General features: G+C 41.6%; 1 protein-coding gene across 8 annotated transcripts in view; it reads right to left on the bottom strand.

Annotated features, from left to right (window-relative positions):
• The window catches only part of ndrg4 (NDRG family member 4), a 56,440-nt gene that overhangs the window by 20,294 nt on the left and 17,209 nt on the right, over positions 1-18,937 (bottom strand). For 4 of the 8 annotated variants that reach the window (XM_076733142.1, XM_076733143.1, XM_076733140.1 and 1 more), the window contains 3 exons: positions 10,018-10,108; positions 7,288-7,455; positions 3,865-3,903 (listed from right to left, as the gene is read on the bottom strand). In XM_076733142.1, coding sequence (XP_076589257.1) covers positions 3,865-3,903; positions 7,288-7,455; positions 10,018-10,095 — 285 coding nt within the window. In that variant the 5' untranslated portion in view covers positions 10,096-10,108. The remainder of the gene's footprint in view (positions 1-3,864; positions 3,904-7,287; positions 7,456-10,017; positions 10,109-18,937) is intronic. The other 4 variants (XM_076733147.1, XM_076733146.1, XM_076733144.1 and 1 more) reach the window with 1 other exon arrangement.

Below are 18,937 nucleotides of genomic sequence, written 5' to 3'. Positions count from 1 at the left end.
TTCCTGTTGACAGAACACTCAGCATGCTGACTCAACTTGAAACGCCACTCTTTGCTTTCTCTCTCTCTCTCTCTCCCTCTGACTTTGTCTCCTTTTCCTCCACAGCAGAGATTAACTCTCTCTCCCTGCTGACTCTGCATCACTCCATCTACTTTAAACACACAATCTCTGCCGGCAGGCGTTGACGACCAGTGATGGGCAGGAGGGATTTTGAACAAATTTTTATATCAGAAAAATATTTACAGGCAGATTTAACAAAACAGAGTAGGTGGAAGTGAGAATGACAATGACTGACATTGGTCATTTAATCTCATTACATTTGCAGAACTTTTAAAATTGAATTATAGGCATTTATATCAAGACTACGTCAACAGTTATTACTTTGTAGCCATTTCCCATCTCGCTAACTATTACATATGCAGTGCAATATCATATAACAGCCCAGACCAGACCCAGACCCAGACACACACACACACACACACACACACACACACAGGCACCCTGTCAGCTTTTCCTCTCTTCTTCAGATCATTGTCTTATATCATTGATCCTCAGTGTATGAGCCCATATAGGCATGAGCTTTGTTTCAATACAGATAAGATTCAGTATCATGTGCCTGTGCTGCTGGTGTCCTGTGATTTAAAGCTTAAATTGTACCAAAATTCACTCTGATTCCTATAAATACTTCATTTGTATGTAATAAGTCCGCATGTGTTTCTAAGCTGTAAAACCATTGTTAACTTTTACGTGTCTGCTGCCCCATCATCATTTAAAGGAGAGCTGCACCGATGAATAATTGTTTTTTGTTTTCAAAATCAATGCTGCCGAAAGAGAGATATAACTCCACACCTCCCAATTTATTTATTTTTTTAAACTTGTGGTTGTCAGGCCTAATCAATCGATGCAGTTTATACAATCTTGCCACAGCTCCCTCAAACAGCTTTATGCATTTTTTCCATATATGCAGTTGTGCTCTCCAATGCCTGAACCAACGGACTTTGATGTGTAAAACTTGGTCCCTTTAAGCAATTTCTGTTAACCTAGTGTATCACAGCATATTACCCCTCTTTTTATTTCATTTTCAGAGGATTATGCTCTTTCTTGCCAAGAGTTAGGTAACATCAGTACCACTATGTCTGTACACCAAATATGGAGCTGGAGCCAACAGCAAATTAGCTTAGCTTAGCATAACATAAAGACTGAAAGCAGGGGGGAAACAGACAGTTTGACTGTCTGAAGGTCAAACATTCATACATTGAGCAGCACCTTTACAGCTCACTAATTAACATATCACACACTGTTTTTTAATTTCTGCACAAGGAGAAATAGAAAAATGACAGTGAGCTATGTGTCATAACTACTTCTTGGAGAACAGCATTTGGGAACAGTGACTTCCTCTTTACTGTTTAGACATCCTTCATGTATGAACTAGATATTTACATGTGAATATAGTTACTAACCAACATGCACAAGTGTGTTGACACTGTGCAATGTTTCTGAGAGTGAGGCATGTTGCAAAAACTGTTAACACGTGGTTACAGTGTTACCACCTTGCTTGTCTAGACACATCAGCTGCCATTATGTGCCTCCATTACTTTAATGAGGAGCATAATTAAACAATTTATTGCAATAATTGCAGTAATTACCACATCTTAAATGTAGCAGTCATCTTCATATAACCATGGGTGGTATGATTAAGCACTCAAACGTCATAATTGTTTCAAGAAAATTAAGTACAAATTTCCCGAATAATACAAAATAAAGGCCCTCAAACTTTGAACTGAAGGACAAGATTGTTTCTCTGTGAAGGTGTTATAAATAATGACATGACTGAAGTTGTCTGAGCACTCTGAGGAGGAGAATAGGAAAAAACATAGAGGGCGGATAGTGTAAACATATATACAATATAATATATGGTAACAACTTGTACAGTATAGCGAAACACACGTGGATGCCTTAAAAAAAGGTATTAATTACTTAAAGAATTAATTCTATGAGATAGAGGCAGCATCCTTCATCTCACAGGCAGCCAGCTAGCAGAGATAACACTGCTCTTCACATGCTGTTATTTTCTGGGAACTTGAAATGTCAGGATAAAGTGTTAAACAGAGGTGTTTCATGAGAAAGGTCCTATGACTGACAATTAGCACATGTCTGACTAAAATAAGACGGCAGACTTGTTTCTTGTGTGAAGCTCAAGTATATATATATATATATATATATAAAAAACAATCCCGGAGGACTTCTCAAACTGATGGTGTAACGGCTCATGCAAGTTTATAAGCTGGAGAAGCAGGTGCTCAAGCGTAAAAATGGTGCAATACTACTCACTATTTAATTTTAATCGTGTTAATTAATCAGATTGATAAAGTATTCATGAAAACATAAAACTGCGGTTAAGAAACGAAAAGCAGTTAAGAAAGTTTTCATGATCATCTTTGTCACCACTCAGCTGTGGACACCTTTCATCTCACCCATCTAATTAAACCATTATTCAGGGTTTATTGACCTTTCAGCGCTATCACAGGTTCATAAAGACAACTGTCATTAAAAACACTGAATTATTTTGCTGTAAGTAAGTAGACCAACAATTTATTTACCCCAAAAACTTCAAATAGACCAAAATGTATATGCAATCACCTGAGCTGCAATCTAATATGTCATATAATAAAACTTAATTCTAAACTGTGTTGCTCATCATGTCTTTAGAACATGACACAGGGTCCTGTGTTCCCTATGGGTTAGGGTTAGTTACAATATGGAACTGGGGAAGATAAATACACTAACTGTGATGATATTTATCTTAGGTTGTTACACCAGTAAAAATAGTCCACTTACGGATCCAAAAGAGAGCAGCATAGGCATCACATAGACCTTTGTTACACCAGATATTTTGCATAGCAAGCACAGCTGTAATAAATTACAGATGCATTGCATATGAGTGTCTTAGTACAGTGAGCCAGCACAAAGTAAACAAAGTAGTTAGCCTCATGACCATGGACACAGTTTGTGGTGGTCTTTTTGACACAACATGGCAATTTAATAACAAAGGGAAGATGATGCTGATGTAGCTAATGTGAAATTGAACAGAAACATCTCAGCACTGTCACTGTAGTACAGTGTGTTGCTTTGTTTTGAGAAGGAGGTTATTTTAGCTTTCAAAGCTGAAATGTGGCACACCTTGACACTCCAAGTGTGGGAAAACTGGTTCAAGATGGCACAAATGATCTCTGAAAGGTGTAAATCTCAGCCAAGTGGGCTAATCACTGAGTCATTGCTATTAATCAGACAAGCTGTCATTTTCCATCCATCTGTTCATTATCTTGACTTAACCTGTGCGGGGTCGCACACCAGCAATTCCTGGGTGACAGGCTGGTACACCCTGGACAGGTCACCAGTCTGTCATAGCACTGACACAGAGAGACAGACATCCAAACTCACAATCACTCCTACGGGTATGTTAGAGTCACCTGTTCCACATACACACTCCGCACACAAAGACCTCAACTGGATAATAGCTTCAATCTCAGGGCCTTTTTGTTGCACTAATGGCCCCATCATTCAGGCCATTGTCTTTGCTTCGCTGGATAATCTTAAGTATTTATTATTATCCTTGTTATATTTAGCCTTGTGAAATTACAGACATCTATCTCCCACCTTCCTCTTTTTCTTTTCTCTGTTGACTCAGACAAGGATCACTGTTTACCCAAGTGAGCAGGCATAAAGGGATGACAAACAAAGAAAGATGGACGATAGACAGCAAGAACACAAAAGACGAGTCACGCCGACAACAAAAGGTATGAGGAGAGAGACAGGCGGGCTCAGTGTGAACATAACAGCTGCACACACACACACAGTTCGTACCTTCCAATCCCCTGCCGGCATCAGCTGTTCACAGCTCTCCTGCAGACAAAGACAAGCAGAGATAGAGGACAGAAAGACAAAAATTAAAATGGGAAGGAGATAAGTAGCGCGAAGTCACACGCACACATAGTCATCACACAGTAAAAGGTACATCCACTGTTGCGCCTGTAGGCCACAATAGCAGAAGAGGAGCACAAGCTGTGCACTGTAGGTCCAAACCACAGACACAGAAAAACAGTTTCCCAGAAGCACCTGAGCAGTACAGTACATCATGCTCAACTGTCTCTTAACATACACAGAAATGTATGTTAAATATTACATTTACCATTAATTGCTTTTGCTCAGGACATTGTACTGTATGCATTTGGACTTATTTAGAGGAGCACTCCAGTTTATTTAGTAGTGATTGCATTAGGTTGGGATATTCACAAGAGGCATATTTTAAAAAGAATTGTGAAAATCGATGCAACAGAGGTCAGGATAGTCTGACTTTTAGCTCCAAAAAACACAGGATGCTATGTTTCTCATAATGTTGTAGCAGATAGTGTCTTTCGTTTGATGCTGGTAGACACTCATGTCTTTCATAATTTCCAAGCCCAAGATAAGCTAACCCTTATTTTGTTAGCCTCCAGAGCCACACTGGACATGACACAGCTGTTTTCAAAGGCCGGGCAGTACTCCCTATGACTACTAAACTAATATTCAGTGTCCCTTTGAAAGCATTCTGGAGTGCCAGCTACATCTGTTAATCCAGTATACCTCAGTCTAGAGAGACAGTAAAGATAATTTACTTAAGTGCATGTGGGAGACTGAGTACAAATCAGCAGTAAAAAGTGAGGGAAGATGGTGTTTTTTAATAGAGGATGAGAGAGAGCACAGCAACCAGATTCCCTCCACAGAAAGCCACCTAAGCAGGCGTCTACAGCCGTAAACAAAGATGAGCTGGGGCACACAGTCAGGGCATAAAAATAACATTTTTATCATCTGGACACAGTGGCGTGGACAGAATCCCCGCGAGTCTGTCTCACTCCTTGATTGCCAAAATAGAATTAAAAATTCAGAGACACTGATTGATGACAGGCTGGCTTCAGTGGAAGTGACAGCTGTGCCAGCGCCAGTCAAAGCTTTCCACGATCTGAGCACACTGGATGTGAGGCATCCAAAATGTTTTTGGATACAAGTTGTGGAGAAGATTTGTCTTATCATGCAGCGCTCACTTTTTGAGGAATCTGGTTTCTGCATTTAAAGAGGAGATGCACTGACATAAAACAGGTTTCTTATCCATAACTAAACGTGCACTGATGTGCTGGAAAATGATGCTCAAGAGCAACATTTAATGAATTTCTGTGATAGTTTTTTGTCATTTTTCAGCACAACAGTTAAAGTTCACTGACCTTAACCTGTGTTATTTCAGCACATGTCATTTAAGAGCTCATTCCTGCTCTGCTGCCTTTGTAAAGCTTAGGGCAGAGCAGGAACATCTGGAAATCCGGACAGAAAAATCAAGGACGTGCACGTGATTACACAGGTTAGTCAGAACTGTCAGATGGTTTCCACACTGCTTCCTTGTTAAACATGCACAAGTAAGCTCTTAGTTTGTGAGATCATGTAGGAGTTTTTGGAGACATTTCTGAAAGAAAATATGACAGGATTAAAGATGGATAATGTACACACAGTATACAAAGTCAAAAGGAATAATGGTGGGTTAAGGGAGGGGACAAGAAAGAAAGAAAGTCACATTTTCTGTTATTAGCAGTGAAGACTGGAAAAGAAAGGACAGGACTGGCACTCCATTGAGTGAACAAAGTCAGAACAGGGACACACCTAAAGAGAGAGAAAGACTAAAAACAACAGGACCTGAAGCTGCCTGACAATATTATTGACCTTTCCAATATGCTATCGTCACCTGAGGATGTGAGCTGGAAGAAATCCATTCAACTGATTTCTCATCTCAACTAAAAGGGCAACTTCAGTCCCTGTGAATCATGCAAATGGATCATTGTTTTCAGAGGGAACATGTTAGTGATGACAGTACGGTGGTCGGACCAGCAGGTGTCACTCTTCTCTTTCTCATAACTCCCATCCCATGATAGTGTGTAGGAGAGATGTGCAGCGCTGAGCTCAGTCAGAGGGGAGAGCACTGAGGACCTAGAGCGTGTACCGTAGGTCATGACATCTACGTGAAATGTTTGGCTTGTATCGTTTTGCAAAAATGCATCCCATTTTGTTTCGGTGGAGGTCTCTGAGAGACATTGTTCATTGACCAGTAGATGAGTGGAAAAAATGTTTACAGATTGTGTGAGTCCTCCTCCTGCCAAGAGTCTGCCCAGGTGATGCCCAGGCAGTGTGTTATGTAAGGCTGCATAGAGAGAGGGTGCTGTGGAGATGTGTTGGACCTAGCAGCATTGTGTTTGCTGCCTCTGTAATGTGCCAATCTCAGAGTCTCTGTGTCTGGAGACTGGTTTTGTGAATGTAGATTTTGGCCCAGATTTTAGGTTTTTCAAAAGGCTCTCTCTGCCGAAAAAAGCACAATTACTGTGGCACTAAATTTAATTCATCGGGTCCAGGAGGATCAGGGGACTGACTTGATTAAGTCTGAGACCAGAGATGCTATAAATGGAGATGTCCAGTGGAGGAAAAAGCTTGTTTTGCAGGAAAGTGACTGATAGCGTGTGTGCATCATGTCAAAGGCTGCTATGAATCAATACAAAGTTTAAGATGTGCAACTGTACTCATTACTGTAGATTAACCCTAACCCTTTACAAAAAGAATACATTTAATCATTTTATATGCAGTACATGTATGCATTGTTATAGGTCGAGCAGTGTAAAAAGTTAGTTAGCAGCTTTAATATGATGAGCAACAGCATTAAAATGTTGCATTAACAATAACCAGTAACTCACAATAATTTAGAATAATATCATTATGTTGCATAAGGCGTACTTTACTTTAAATACTTTAAGTATACTTTACTGATAATAAGATTTTCAATGCAGGACTTTTACTTTAAGTTAAGTATTTTCTACAGTGTATTGCTATTTTTACTTAAGTATATGATTAATTTTTCTTAACTTCTACTTCCACTATTGCAAATCATAGCTGTGATATTTATGTAATGGCATGTTTTTCCAGCAGTTTTACTGCTGTACCACTGTGCAGACACTGGGTGTTTTCTGGTAGTGGTAACCATCAGTTACATGCTAGTTAAGTCCTCTGTAGAGCTTCGAGGAAATGGCACAACTGAATGCATTTTGATGTGACTTTCCAAACTGATAAATCAGTTTCTTGTGATTTTTTCCTTCATGATTTCATTCTCTACTGTGTTCAGTGTTCTGGTTTTCTGATCCATGTCGGCTGTGTGTGTTTGATTCATTGTACTGGCACTCAGATATTTCTGCTTGTTCTGGTGGTTCTGGTAGTTACCGGGAGGACCCCGCTGGCCCGACGGCGGGTCTGGCGGAGCCAGTGCCGTGCGATGACATGCCAGCGGTGAGTGGGGCGGCTGGGGGGAGGGGGGTTGTTAGGGGGCGCGGGGCTGGCGGGGCTGGCGGGGCACGGTAACCCCCCTGATGCCTCCTCTCCTTTATCCTGCTGTGTTGGGAAGAGAGAGCAGCAACATACAGTAAACATAAAAATGTGATGCACATCATTCATTTTTCATTTTCTGATGCAAAGTTTATGGAAGTCTTAGAATGTGCTCAGTGATACTTCTGGCCTCACCTTGCTTCATTTCAACATGACTTAAACAACAGCACAGGTCGATTACCAATGACTCCCAAAATGGCATATCTGAACTTTACCACTGGTATCGCCTACCATCGGTAGGCACACTGGGGTTTGGACAGTATGCGTTTAACTTACCGAAAGGGTTACAGTTTGCATAGGTTTAGGTCAGACTCTGACTCATCTGCCCCGCCTCCTCCACACAGTGTGTGGACTTACTTTTATTCCTATGTCAGCTGACTTCCTCCTTTGCTCCCATCATAATAACAAGTGCCACTAAAGGTCAAAACCTAACAATAAACATAAATATTGGTCATAATTGGTCACTACAGGATTGCAGGTCAGTGTGATGTTTTGCCTTGCCTATGCATGAAAAGTACACATGTATGATGATGCAGTACCAGCAGGGGGCGATAATGACCGGAGCAAAGCACAACAGTCTATGCAGGGGTGCAGGTCAGGGTATCGAGGTGGATACATGCATGACTTCGACACAAAAGATGAGGGTTTCATTCCTGTGTCAAACAGCCTGTGTTTATTGTTTTAAGGAAGTGGTTATTTTAAGCCAGTGCAGCTTTTTTGTTGCCTAAACCAAACCAAACTGCACCCTTCCCAGACTGGTGGGTCTATTACACACTTTGGTGTGATACCAGGTTGTATAAAACACCAACTATGTGTTAGTTTTTAATTGTAGAATGTTAAATCAGGTTGTTTAACACCCAAATTACTTGAGTAAATACAGGACAAGACCTCAGTGTCCTCTGGCACTCTGCTACATTTGTTGGTGTATTACCATGAGCAGCTGCAGGATATGTGCATCCTTCTGTTCATGCCGGATGCAGACAGAACTGTGGCACGCATGGAAGAACGTTGCTCCTTTGTGCTATACTTGGAATACTATAATGCCTTTAAATTGTCTTAATATTTACCTTTTTTTTTTCAGAAGCACCTGAAACTGTGTCAGAAATGCTGCATATTTTTTTAAATGAAGTGACTTAAACGAATGATTACCATGTGATGGTTAGTATTGATTGGAATATTTGAGCATGGCAAAGCTGATCTGGAGCAAAATCCACCTTCACTCCTGACACCTTGAAGCTTCAAATCAGTTTCAACAAACTCAAACTTCCAAACTGCTGTTATTAACCATCAGGCTGTCTCTGTCACACCCATCTGCACTGAATGCAGCATTAGTCCAACATGACTTCCAGTGAGTCAGGCCAGAGTTTTACCAGTGTTTTGTGCCAGAAGGTAATCACTCAGTAACTGCTCTCAAAGGTCACTAACACACACTTGCACAAAACCAGAGCTACAGACTTTAAATGAGCTGGGAGAGGAGAGAGGAGACAAAACCGCGAGCATTTCACAGCTGATGTTGCATTCAGCACAACAATGAAACAAGCGTCCCGTTGAGTCACGCAAACATGTCACTGGATCGATCGCAGCAATCGATGGCCTTGATAATTTACAAGCACTGAGTCATAATGAGCAGACACAATGACCTTTTGCTAGATGAGCTGATCGATAGCAGAATTAGTCATTAATATTGATGTGCAGCATCGAGGCTACTTCTAATAAGCTAGTGAGTCAAAAAATAAATAAATAAAAAAGAAACATGACCCACTGAATCTCCTGGATGCACGGTGTCATTTCTAACACACTGGCCAAATGAGTCATAGCTAACATGTTTACTTATGTTTACTTACTCTTATTTATGGTTCGCTCAATATGTTCTTTCATGCTATTCTGGGCAGTAATGATTCGGCATCCTGTTTGCTTCCCACAGTAATAAAAAGCGTCTCGTAATTGGCCCCTCAGATCTTTGTTCAGCACCCTTTATCTACCTTTTTATCTTCCATTCACAAAGAAATGTAAGAATTATAACCAATTCACCTCACCAAGAAATGATTGTTTGAAAACTTTAAGGAGGAAATTCATCTTTTCCAGGTACAAAACAGGCCTCTCCAAGTCGCTTTTCTGTCAACTGGATCTGGCATGACTCCATTTTCAAAATTCCTGCAACAAGTGGCTCTCAAACATTCAACAGCCCTGAATTCAGCCCCAACCTGTTGCTTATGGATAAGTGGACTGGAATAAGTGGCCTTTATGTAACCACCCACTGCCTCTTCCCTGCTCTGTTTTCCCTCTTTGTCCTCCACCACTCTCTCTCAGCTTAAACAAGCTTTCATCTTTTCATAGTGTTATCAAAGAGTCATGGTTGGATGGAGTTCATTAATTTCCTCCTCCGCTGGTAAACAAGCACACTGTCTAATTATAAGCCATCACAGCTAATGAGCACAAACATCTCTGTCTTAATGCACCAAGAGTTTCAGAGTCTTTCATCCTGCACACGCTGATCAGCCTGCGAACACTCAGAGGAGGGTTAACGGCACAGAGGACACACACGGTACGTAAAGCAGGTGGACTGACCATGTCTGAGTCCACTCCTCGCTGCTCTGGCAGCAGGGGCTTCTCCTCCGTGAACTGCTGCTCCTTCATCCCCGCCATCCTGGACAGCAACCTGCAATCGCCATGGCAACAAGCACAAAAACACACACAGGCATGTCTAAGGTTACACTCTTATTTCGTCATGCAGTGGTGTTTGTGTTTGACCTAAAAACTAAATTCATCTGCGTTTGCATTGCTACTAGTGTCTTACATGACGATGGCAGATCAGATTCAATTACATGGGATGAAAAAGTCCTACATGGAGCAATTTCACAAGTCCACGTTGTGAAATTGTGGGAGGATTCAGATCGCTGATTGAATGTCGGACTGAAGCATCTAATCTGAGCATCTGGGAGATGAGAAACTGATTCGAAACGAGGGAAATGGAATCAAGATGAGAATTAGTTTCGCTTTCCATTTATTGGAAAACTTATTGGTTGAAGATAATAAGAAGAATTATAAGAACACAGAGCCACAGAATGCATTTGAGTGTGTCTTTAAAAGTGTGAAATTTAATGAAAAGTTACTATAAAACATGACACAGAAGCAGAGATGCTTTAGATTCAAGCTAGACATAAATCTTTTCCAGTATTAGAGGTTCTGAACCTCTACTATTGGAAAAGATTGGAAAGAGTGTCTAATAAACATGTTGAATGCATTTCCCTCCTCAGAAAAACATTTACAAACATCATATTTGAGCATTTTGAAACCTGCTTTGTTTATATCCATGTTTACATGCTAGCATGCAGGCTTCTTCTTTCTGCCTTGGCTGATGCATTGCTGTTTTTCTTACCATCACCTGAAGATCACTGGAATAATGCGAAACCAGTCACTCGTGTGCATGTGAGTCCTTGTGCAAGTGCATGAGACAAACAAAATGGGGACTCATAAACACATAGCTCTGTAGCGCTAATGGAGGTCAAAAACTCGAAATTGAAGTTGACATAGATGCTTACTGACCGAGATTGCTCTGGAAAAAGTGGAGCTTGGAAGTGTACAGAGCGCTGCCCCAAAGATAACAAGAGGAGAGAGGCTGAGGTAAGGTCTAATTAAACTGGCCTTTTTTGTTTGAGGTCACACACAAACACACACACACACACACACACACACACACACACACACACACACACACACACACACACACACACACCGCCATAACACACAGTTATTCGATGCATCAACACAGACAAATAGTGAGGTCAGACTGTGTCGGTACAATAATACTGCTGGATGATGATGAGCAGTCCACCAATGCTGGAACATCCAAGCACACAACACAAACATCACTACACATGCACACGCACACACACAGACATTTTAAATTTAGTTTCGATTGATGCGGCATCAGAGGAAGTCAGTCTGTGAAGTCACAGCGATGGATAATGGGAAAGTGTGTTCAGATAAGAATCGTTTCACAACAGATCATTGCAAATGATGGTTATTTCAACTGAAGTGCCCCCTGTTAACCCTTCGCTAAGACCAGTCCACCGTTGGTACTCTTGCTACACCTCTCAAGCTTTCCATTCTCGTTCAGAATATGTAGTTTACAGTATAAACAGGATAGAGTCGCCACTCCAAATTCTTTTGTCATTTTCAAACCATGGGTCCTCGCAGTTGTTCTTGTACTGCAGAGAAGCTGGTTAGTGTTAGTATTGTAGTGTAAGTGTGATAAGGAAAAAAGCAAAATCAGATGTTAATTTTAATATAAGCCTGTTTGGATGCCATACAACAGAAAAACATACCTGGACAAACAACACAAAGGTTCGACTTGTGCTATTATACTTTCAAACAATGTTTCACAAGAGAAAAGCCTTTGAGGATGAAGATGAACTGATGACTGGCAAAAGCAATGCTATTCAGGTAAATGAATGAGTATGGTTGGGGCTGCTGGAGTGTAAACATCTCCAAGTGATTAAGAACAGGTCAGGCCTATTCTCTGATGCAGTAGCATCAAGGGCCAGCTCACACACGCTGGGGGAATCCTGAATAATATATGCGCTGGTCGTTAACGGGGCGTTTTGTAATGCCACATCTAACCAAATGAAATGACGCAGTAAGCTAATGATATACTCATCAGCCTTTGAAGTAACACTAGTGTTTTTGGTTTTGTAAAGGTTAAAAAAAAAAAAAAAAAAAAAAAAACACTACCTCCCGACTGGACACTGATTTCACTGTGCACTCCACTTCCTGCCGGCATGCAGAGAAATCCAAAGCTTCACATGCTGTCACACATAGTTACAATTGTTAAGATAAGACTGGATAATTGCTGTTTGGAGGAGGGATTTAGTCAATGGCAATTTAATGTAGAGGTCCTACTAATAAATCAGTAAGTGCTGCGAGGTCAGGGTTTTTACTTTAAGAACATATATAAAAGTAGAGGCTTTCCATACTCACTTGTGCAGTTAAAAGTCTGATTTATTTAGACAGATCTCTCCTGTGATCCCTCCCCAGGTGGCTTAATACCCATTGACAGCATGACTCATGTGGCCCTAATGACTCAAATGATGGCCAGGTGGGTCTCCAACTCGCATGTGACCTCAGTGACTCCAAAGGTGTGAAAAATCCTGCAAGAGGATAAATGCCTTGGACTCTGCTCTAGTCACAGTTCAACCACAAAGAAACTGTGAACCCTGGAGTAAAAGCCTCTTGTGCACTTTGTTGTACTTGATACACTTCACCCATTTTTCTTTGGGGCGGCTGTTTGGGGCTCCACACACAAGAGGCAGAAGCACTCTTCATCATCGAATGATTTTTGTTTTCCCCTCTCAAAGGCCTCTTCCTCTGTATTTATTTTCCAGTCCAGTGAATTCCATCGGATGCCCTTTTCTGGTCACAACATCTCACAAGACTTGCTGCTGTGTTTATACGTTGCTGTATTTCACCCTGCAGATATGGAGGGATTCGGTGATTGTAATCTGTGAGCAGTATTTGCCTCTGATGTCTCTGTACAGTTTCAGCCTCCTGCTGTGTGCTGAGGCAGGTCAGCCTGCGGCGGCCTCTCTCCACGGCGAGGCTGCGCTCACTGGGTCAGTACATGGTCGAGGATCGGACATGGGGGTCAGTTAATCTGCCACTAAAGATTCTGTTTTGGGCCAAACAGCATTCCAGTTTTAGTTTTCCTTTTGTTTTCTTTGAAATTGGTTTAGTTCTAACAGGGTTTCTGTCTGGGGACTCTGCTTGTGTTTGTGAAGACTCCCAAAACCAGCTGGCTGAGAGGCTTCTCTCGAGAGTGTCTCTGTACGTGAGAGCTTTGTTATGGAGTGTCAGGGTTGCGTTCTTACTCTCTTTTTGGAGAGTAAACGCCACCCCCAAATCCCCTCCTCCCCCTGCTGGTCGCCTCAGTGTCTGACAGGAGATCCTGCCCGTGCAACAGACAAATGAAAATATTATAATAATAATCTTAAATATTTCACAAAAGAAAAATAACTAGAAGCAGAAACTAACAGATAAATAAGTGATTTGTGCATCAGGCAGCTGCAGGGAGGAAAACAGGGAATATGTTCAGATGAGGGGAAACTACTGAGGTACTAATTTCTCTCATCTGAATTTAGAGTTTTGTCCATTTTATTCTGGTGCCAGCAGCTGCAGCTGAGAGTGTGCATTAAGTTATGGAGACATATGCATCCTGGTCACATTATTAATTACTCACAACTGTTTGGCAGAGCTCCAAAACTCCACAACTGTGCATTATATCGTATTTTTTTTCCATATTCACAAGTCAAGTCTCAAGTCAGGTCGAGTCTCACTAACCTGTTCTTCAAAGGTTTAGCAGGAATTATTCTCACTCAGATGGTCTTATGTTTGTAGTTTTGACAATCATCTGTTTTGGTATGATGGTAATATGCTGAGATCTGGCAACCTTGAAGTCCAATGGTGCAAGAAAGGAGAAGAGTCAGTCAGGCTGTAAACCGGCCAACATTGCACATTGCACACTGTAATGCGACATCTCATCCAGATCACCAACCAGTACATGACATGCTGTGCTAGTGTAGGCGTTATTTGCTTCTCAATGAACAGTTTTAGCTTCATACATGTTGTCCGTGTTGTTTCAGAGGCAGTGCTCTCCTGCAGGAGGACAGCTCTGAAAGAATGATTGACTGCTTGGGTTTTTCTTTTTTCTTCACATCAGAATTGACACGGTTAAAAACATCACAGACATGCCGTCAGCAGTTAATGTGTCAGCCTTAAAGACACACTCATGCTATTCAAACCTCAGAATAGACTTAACGATTTTGTTTCTCTTTCCCTCCGTCCTCTTTTCCTCCTTCCCCCGTACCCCCTCCCTCGCTCTCTCCCTCCGACTGTGGCCAGTTTATTAAATGGGTGAGTGTGACCTTTTTGAGGGCACTGGAAGGGAGCCATGAGGAGTATTAATATGAGAAAAGAGAGCAAACAACACCACCTCTCCGCCTCCTGCTGCCTCACTCTATGGCTGCCTGTCTGCTGTTTTCCTCTGTCATCGCTTTCCTTGTTTATCACCACTTGACTGAGCCTTTATCTTCTCACAAAAATAATAATTTTTATATTATTCACATTTCTTAATATGTACTCTGTATTTCTGATTGGCATCACACTGTAGATAATGGCTTTTACAGCTGCTGTACTAGACACCTGATACCTGGAGGCTCTTCTCTTACAAACAATCTTCCTTTTACATTTCCAATTTGTTGGTCTAAAAGAAATAGCTTAGCAAGAGTAAAGTCTGGGCCACTGTGTCCCCTAAGAAGTTTACAAATTGACCTAATTGGGCTGTTCACTAAGGCCCTCCCAAGGTAGCCACACCTGTCAATCTTTCTAATCAGAATTAGCCTGCCACTAGAAATCCTCATGAACTTTTAGAAACAATAGGTCCTTGATTTCAGACAGGTAGACCCTGATGGACTCCACTCACATGTGTAAAGATTCTGTTTGTTGACAAGGTGAGGAGGTCCAGGGATGGTGAGAGGAAAAGCCATCACTCAATAATATTGGTACTGAAGTCCATAAAAGAGCTAAAAGCTTAAAATCTTCAATAAAAGTGACCAGCTAGCTCAGCCATCAGGCTAAAAACAAACCCAGCTAAGCTCGCAGCAGTCCAGTAAATTAGTTCTGACTTCGTGACTTATAACTTAAGATCCAAACGTCCTATGACTAAAATCTTTCACCTTGTTAAATCATATCGGTAAACCAACCAGGATCTAAAAACACAGTGCAAAACTGTCTGTTTATGAAAGAGCTTATGACAGCATGCTGTGCTTTGACCTGGAATTAAATGTGTTATATGCTATATTTTTGCTTGCTTGAAATAATGAAAGCAAGGGGAAAAGATAGGAAAATAGGATTTTGAGAAGTCCCCCCTCATCCCCAGTGGCTACAGCTCATACATAGTTTAGTGAATGCCATTGGAGGGATGATTAACACCAGCGATTTCCACCAAACTGGCTGAAGAGACGAAGAAAAGAGCTCCACCTACAGACACAAACTTCAGCGACAGATAATCCAAAGAAAATGAACACAATGCCACCCACATTCTTCAGATCGAAGACAGCACAGCAATAAGCACTGTGCTGTAAAAACAATTCCAAAGGATTACGTCTTATCCTTATTTCACCTCTATAAATCCTTGTTTCTCCCCTCCTTGGATTGCTTACATAACCGCTTCCATTGCTTTATAATTTTGCCTCCAGGACCATCTGTGAACATCATACTGGATTGTCCCGAAATTTGCATTACTTTGAAAAACATTTTCTCCCCTGAATCTTGTGTGTTTATGGATCCTCCAGCACAAAACTTTCTACAAAAAGCAGACATGAGGTCCTCCGAAATAACATGTAATATATGATATATAGACACACACACATAGTACCAACAGTAATCCATGCAGTTGAAACAGAGCAGCATTCATTTGGTGTAATGCTTCTGATCACCTGATGAAGGTAAGTCCAATACTCACTCTTCAGCTTTATTTGTTGTCCAACAACTATGAAGGTACTATGACGGATCCTCTACACATGAGCATGTAATCATTTGATCTATTGTGCTAAAACCTCTACAAACCCATGCAAAACCTTCCACCACTCCCTCTGCTGCCTCGTATCACTCCGCTCAGCCCCTCCAACCAAACCCACAAGCCTGGACAGCAGAAGTGTCCTGGTGCCCTGTGAAACCTCATGCCTTGTAGGGCCCGCTCTCCATTGCGTGAGTCCCGCCAAGACCCGAGTCCCTCTCACCACAACTCTTATCAAAGACAACCCTCCAGCACTTCAAGGCCCCAGGACAGAGCACTTCAGCCTTCAGAGGCAGCTGCAATGGCGTCTGACAGCGGGATGAGAGGCTAGTACACGACACACACACCACTGCCCCCCTTCAGAAGTTATTCTCCACTGTTTGTGATCATGCCTCTTTGCTGCTTATTGATGCAAGCGCCATGGCATTGAATATAATGAGCTCGAAGCTCCATGTGGTTCATGTGTGTGTTTTGTACTATACGCTCTTGAAGCCAAAGGAGGTATTAGACATTTATCAGAAGTTGCAGGGTTTTCTGCAGGATTTTCCACCAAAGACTCAGGCTTTCAGCATCTGAAGGGACCTGTACACACATCTGCATGTAGAGCCAGCCAACAGGAACATCCTCTCTCTGAAATGACCTGTGATCAGCAAAGTCTCCCCTCAGGAACTAGATTTTCAAAAACCCGAAAACAGAGCCAAGAAGAGGTGCAGACGCCTAGTTTTCTCTCAGATCACTTGAATTACCAATAAATTAAAGTTTATTATGGACTTTTTGCCAAGTGACAGCAGAAAAAGAACTGCCTATCCCAGGATTGAGAGTTAACACATTACTAACTTTACAAATTACTCACAAAAGCACAAAATACTATCTTGGTGATGCTCAGATATTAAATGTATTATTTCTACTCAGGCATTATGTCTGCTGCTCTTGCCTTGGCATTTGTTGCTGTTGAATCTCTGTATAGCTCTCTGTCTACCTCTTTTTCAAGTTTGTCAGCACTATTTGCCAGTTTTTCCAAAAATCTTTTTTCTCTACACCCTCCATCTTTGTCTTCCATCTCCATCCATTCTTTCCCCATCCCCTTTGACATTCTTCTTTTTCTCATTGTCATTCCAGCATATGTCTCTTTTCTAGCCCTCTGTCATGGTCTGGCTGTGCCTCTCATTCCTTCTGTTCCTGCTGTTTACCCCTTCCTTGTGCTTCATGTTTGGTCTCTGTGTGTGAGTTTGTCTGGGTGTGGCTCTCACTGCCTCCTGCTGCCAATCAACCTGCACACCTGCCACCATCCACCCATCAATATGATATATACACCCTGGCTCCACACACCACTCTTCACCACGTAGTTTGCCAAATGTGGTTCATGTCCTTCCTTGATCCATGTCTGCCTCGCCCAGCATCCTGCCAGTGTGTCCTCCAGCTGACAACCCAGCTCTCCATCTGCCCTGCTCCACCATGAACTGTGGATCAGCACCCTACATCCCCCTCTCATCATCTTTTCAGCAAAACTAGATTGAACCTTTGCAAGCTCTCCCTGTCAGAGTCCTGCTTTTGGGTCCAAAGCTTAATTCCCCCTCTCTGTCACTTCAGTTCTTTCACTCTCAGTTCTTTCTATTTCACTCCATTTCATCCTTCCATCTCTCTCTTTTCTATTTCCTCATTCCAACCCATCTTATCCCTCACTTTCTCACCATCTCTATTCGCTCTGACATGCTTATGTAAGGCAGCTGCTCGTGAAATCAATTATCATTGCATTACACCGGCTATATTTGGCCTCATGACGCCACTGCTGCCGGTGGAAAGATACTGGTGTTGTCCTCCTCTGATTTAAGGCTTACAGCGTGTTCTTGATAAGAGATGTTCATACATGTAGTTTAGAAATCCTATGTGATTGTGTGTCTGCTGTGTATCTACAGTGTGTGTTAATGGTGTATGAAGATGTGAGTTTGTCAGAATTTCAATTTGGTCTGTTGATCATTTGTTCTGCTACAAGATTCAGATTCAGATTGTCATTAAATTGGTTAGAGCCTTTATGATCCCAAGACGATGATTCCATATAATTTGGGGGACTCTGTGACCTTTTGTCTTGCACCTCCAGCAAGTAAAAATTTCCACTTGACAAACTCTTTTGTGCCCAATAAGATATCATGGAATAGAATTTGTATTGTATAGAATTTGCAGTAGTCATGGTCCCCATAAAATGGACAGACTGCACAGACTCTGGGACAGACTTCTTCAGCTTCTCTCTGGCGCCACCTTGAGGACAAACTGTCCATTTTTATCTTGTTACTGGTAAGTGCTAATTGTTTGATTAGTTGTTTTTAACAATTTGAAAAGTTTGCCATAGACCAACTACGAGTAAAATAAAATCTTAACTGTCTACATCAAGAGAAGAGTGTACTGGCTGGCAGAAAAGACAGACGATACCACCATTAACTTTGTTTGAGGACATTGCTTCACATCATGTTACAGAGTCCAGTCCTCAGGCTACAGATGAATCAAATCTGTTCCCCTCAGGCTGGAGGGCACTCACAAAGGAAAGATCCCTTCAAACTTTCAACCCGCACGGCCAAGTTGAGGCTGTGAGCACGCTGAAAGGTATGCTATGTTTTAGTTTTGAGGCTGAGGCATGCTGCAAATTAGCATTGCAGCCTCTAGTGGAGCTTTAACCTTTTAGATTTGTTTACACAAATTCAGGTTGTTGTGTTTTTACATGCAGAAAAAAACATTTGATAAGATTTCGCAATGTACATTGTGTCTGTATAGCTTTCTGTCAGCCTGCTAAAGTGATGTATACCCAGCTATCATTCATTATATATATTCTTCACATTATCATATAGATAGCTGATGTATTTCCATAACTGTCAACAGTCTTGTATTTTTTCTACTTTCACAGCCTTTATTTTGGCACTATTG

The sequence above is a fragment of the Chaetodon auriga genome, chromosome 6 (genome assembly GCF_051107435.1).
Source record: "Chaetodon auriga isolate fChaAug3 chromosome 6, fChaAug3.hap1, whole genome shotgun sequence".
Taxonomy (NCBI): Eukaryota; Metazoa; Chordata; class Actinopteri; order Chaetodontiformes; family Chaetodontidae; genus Chaetodon; species Chaetodon auriga.
This window is presented reverse-complemented; position numbering and strand designations above follow the sequence as displayed.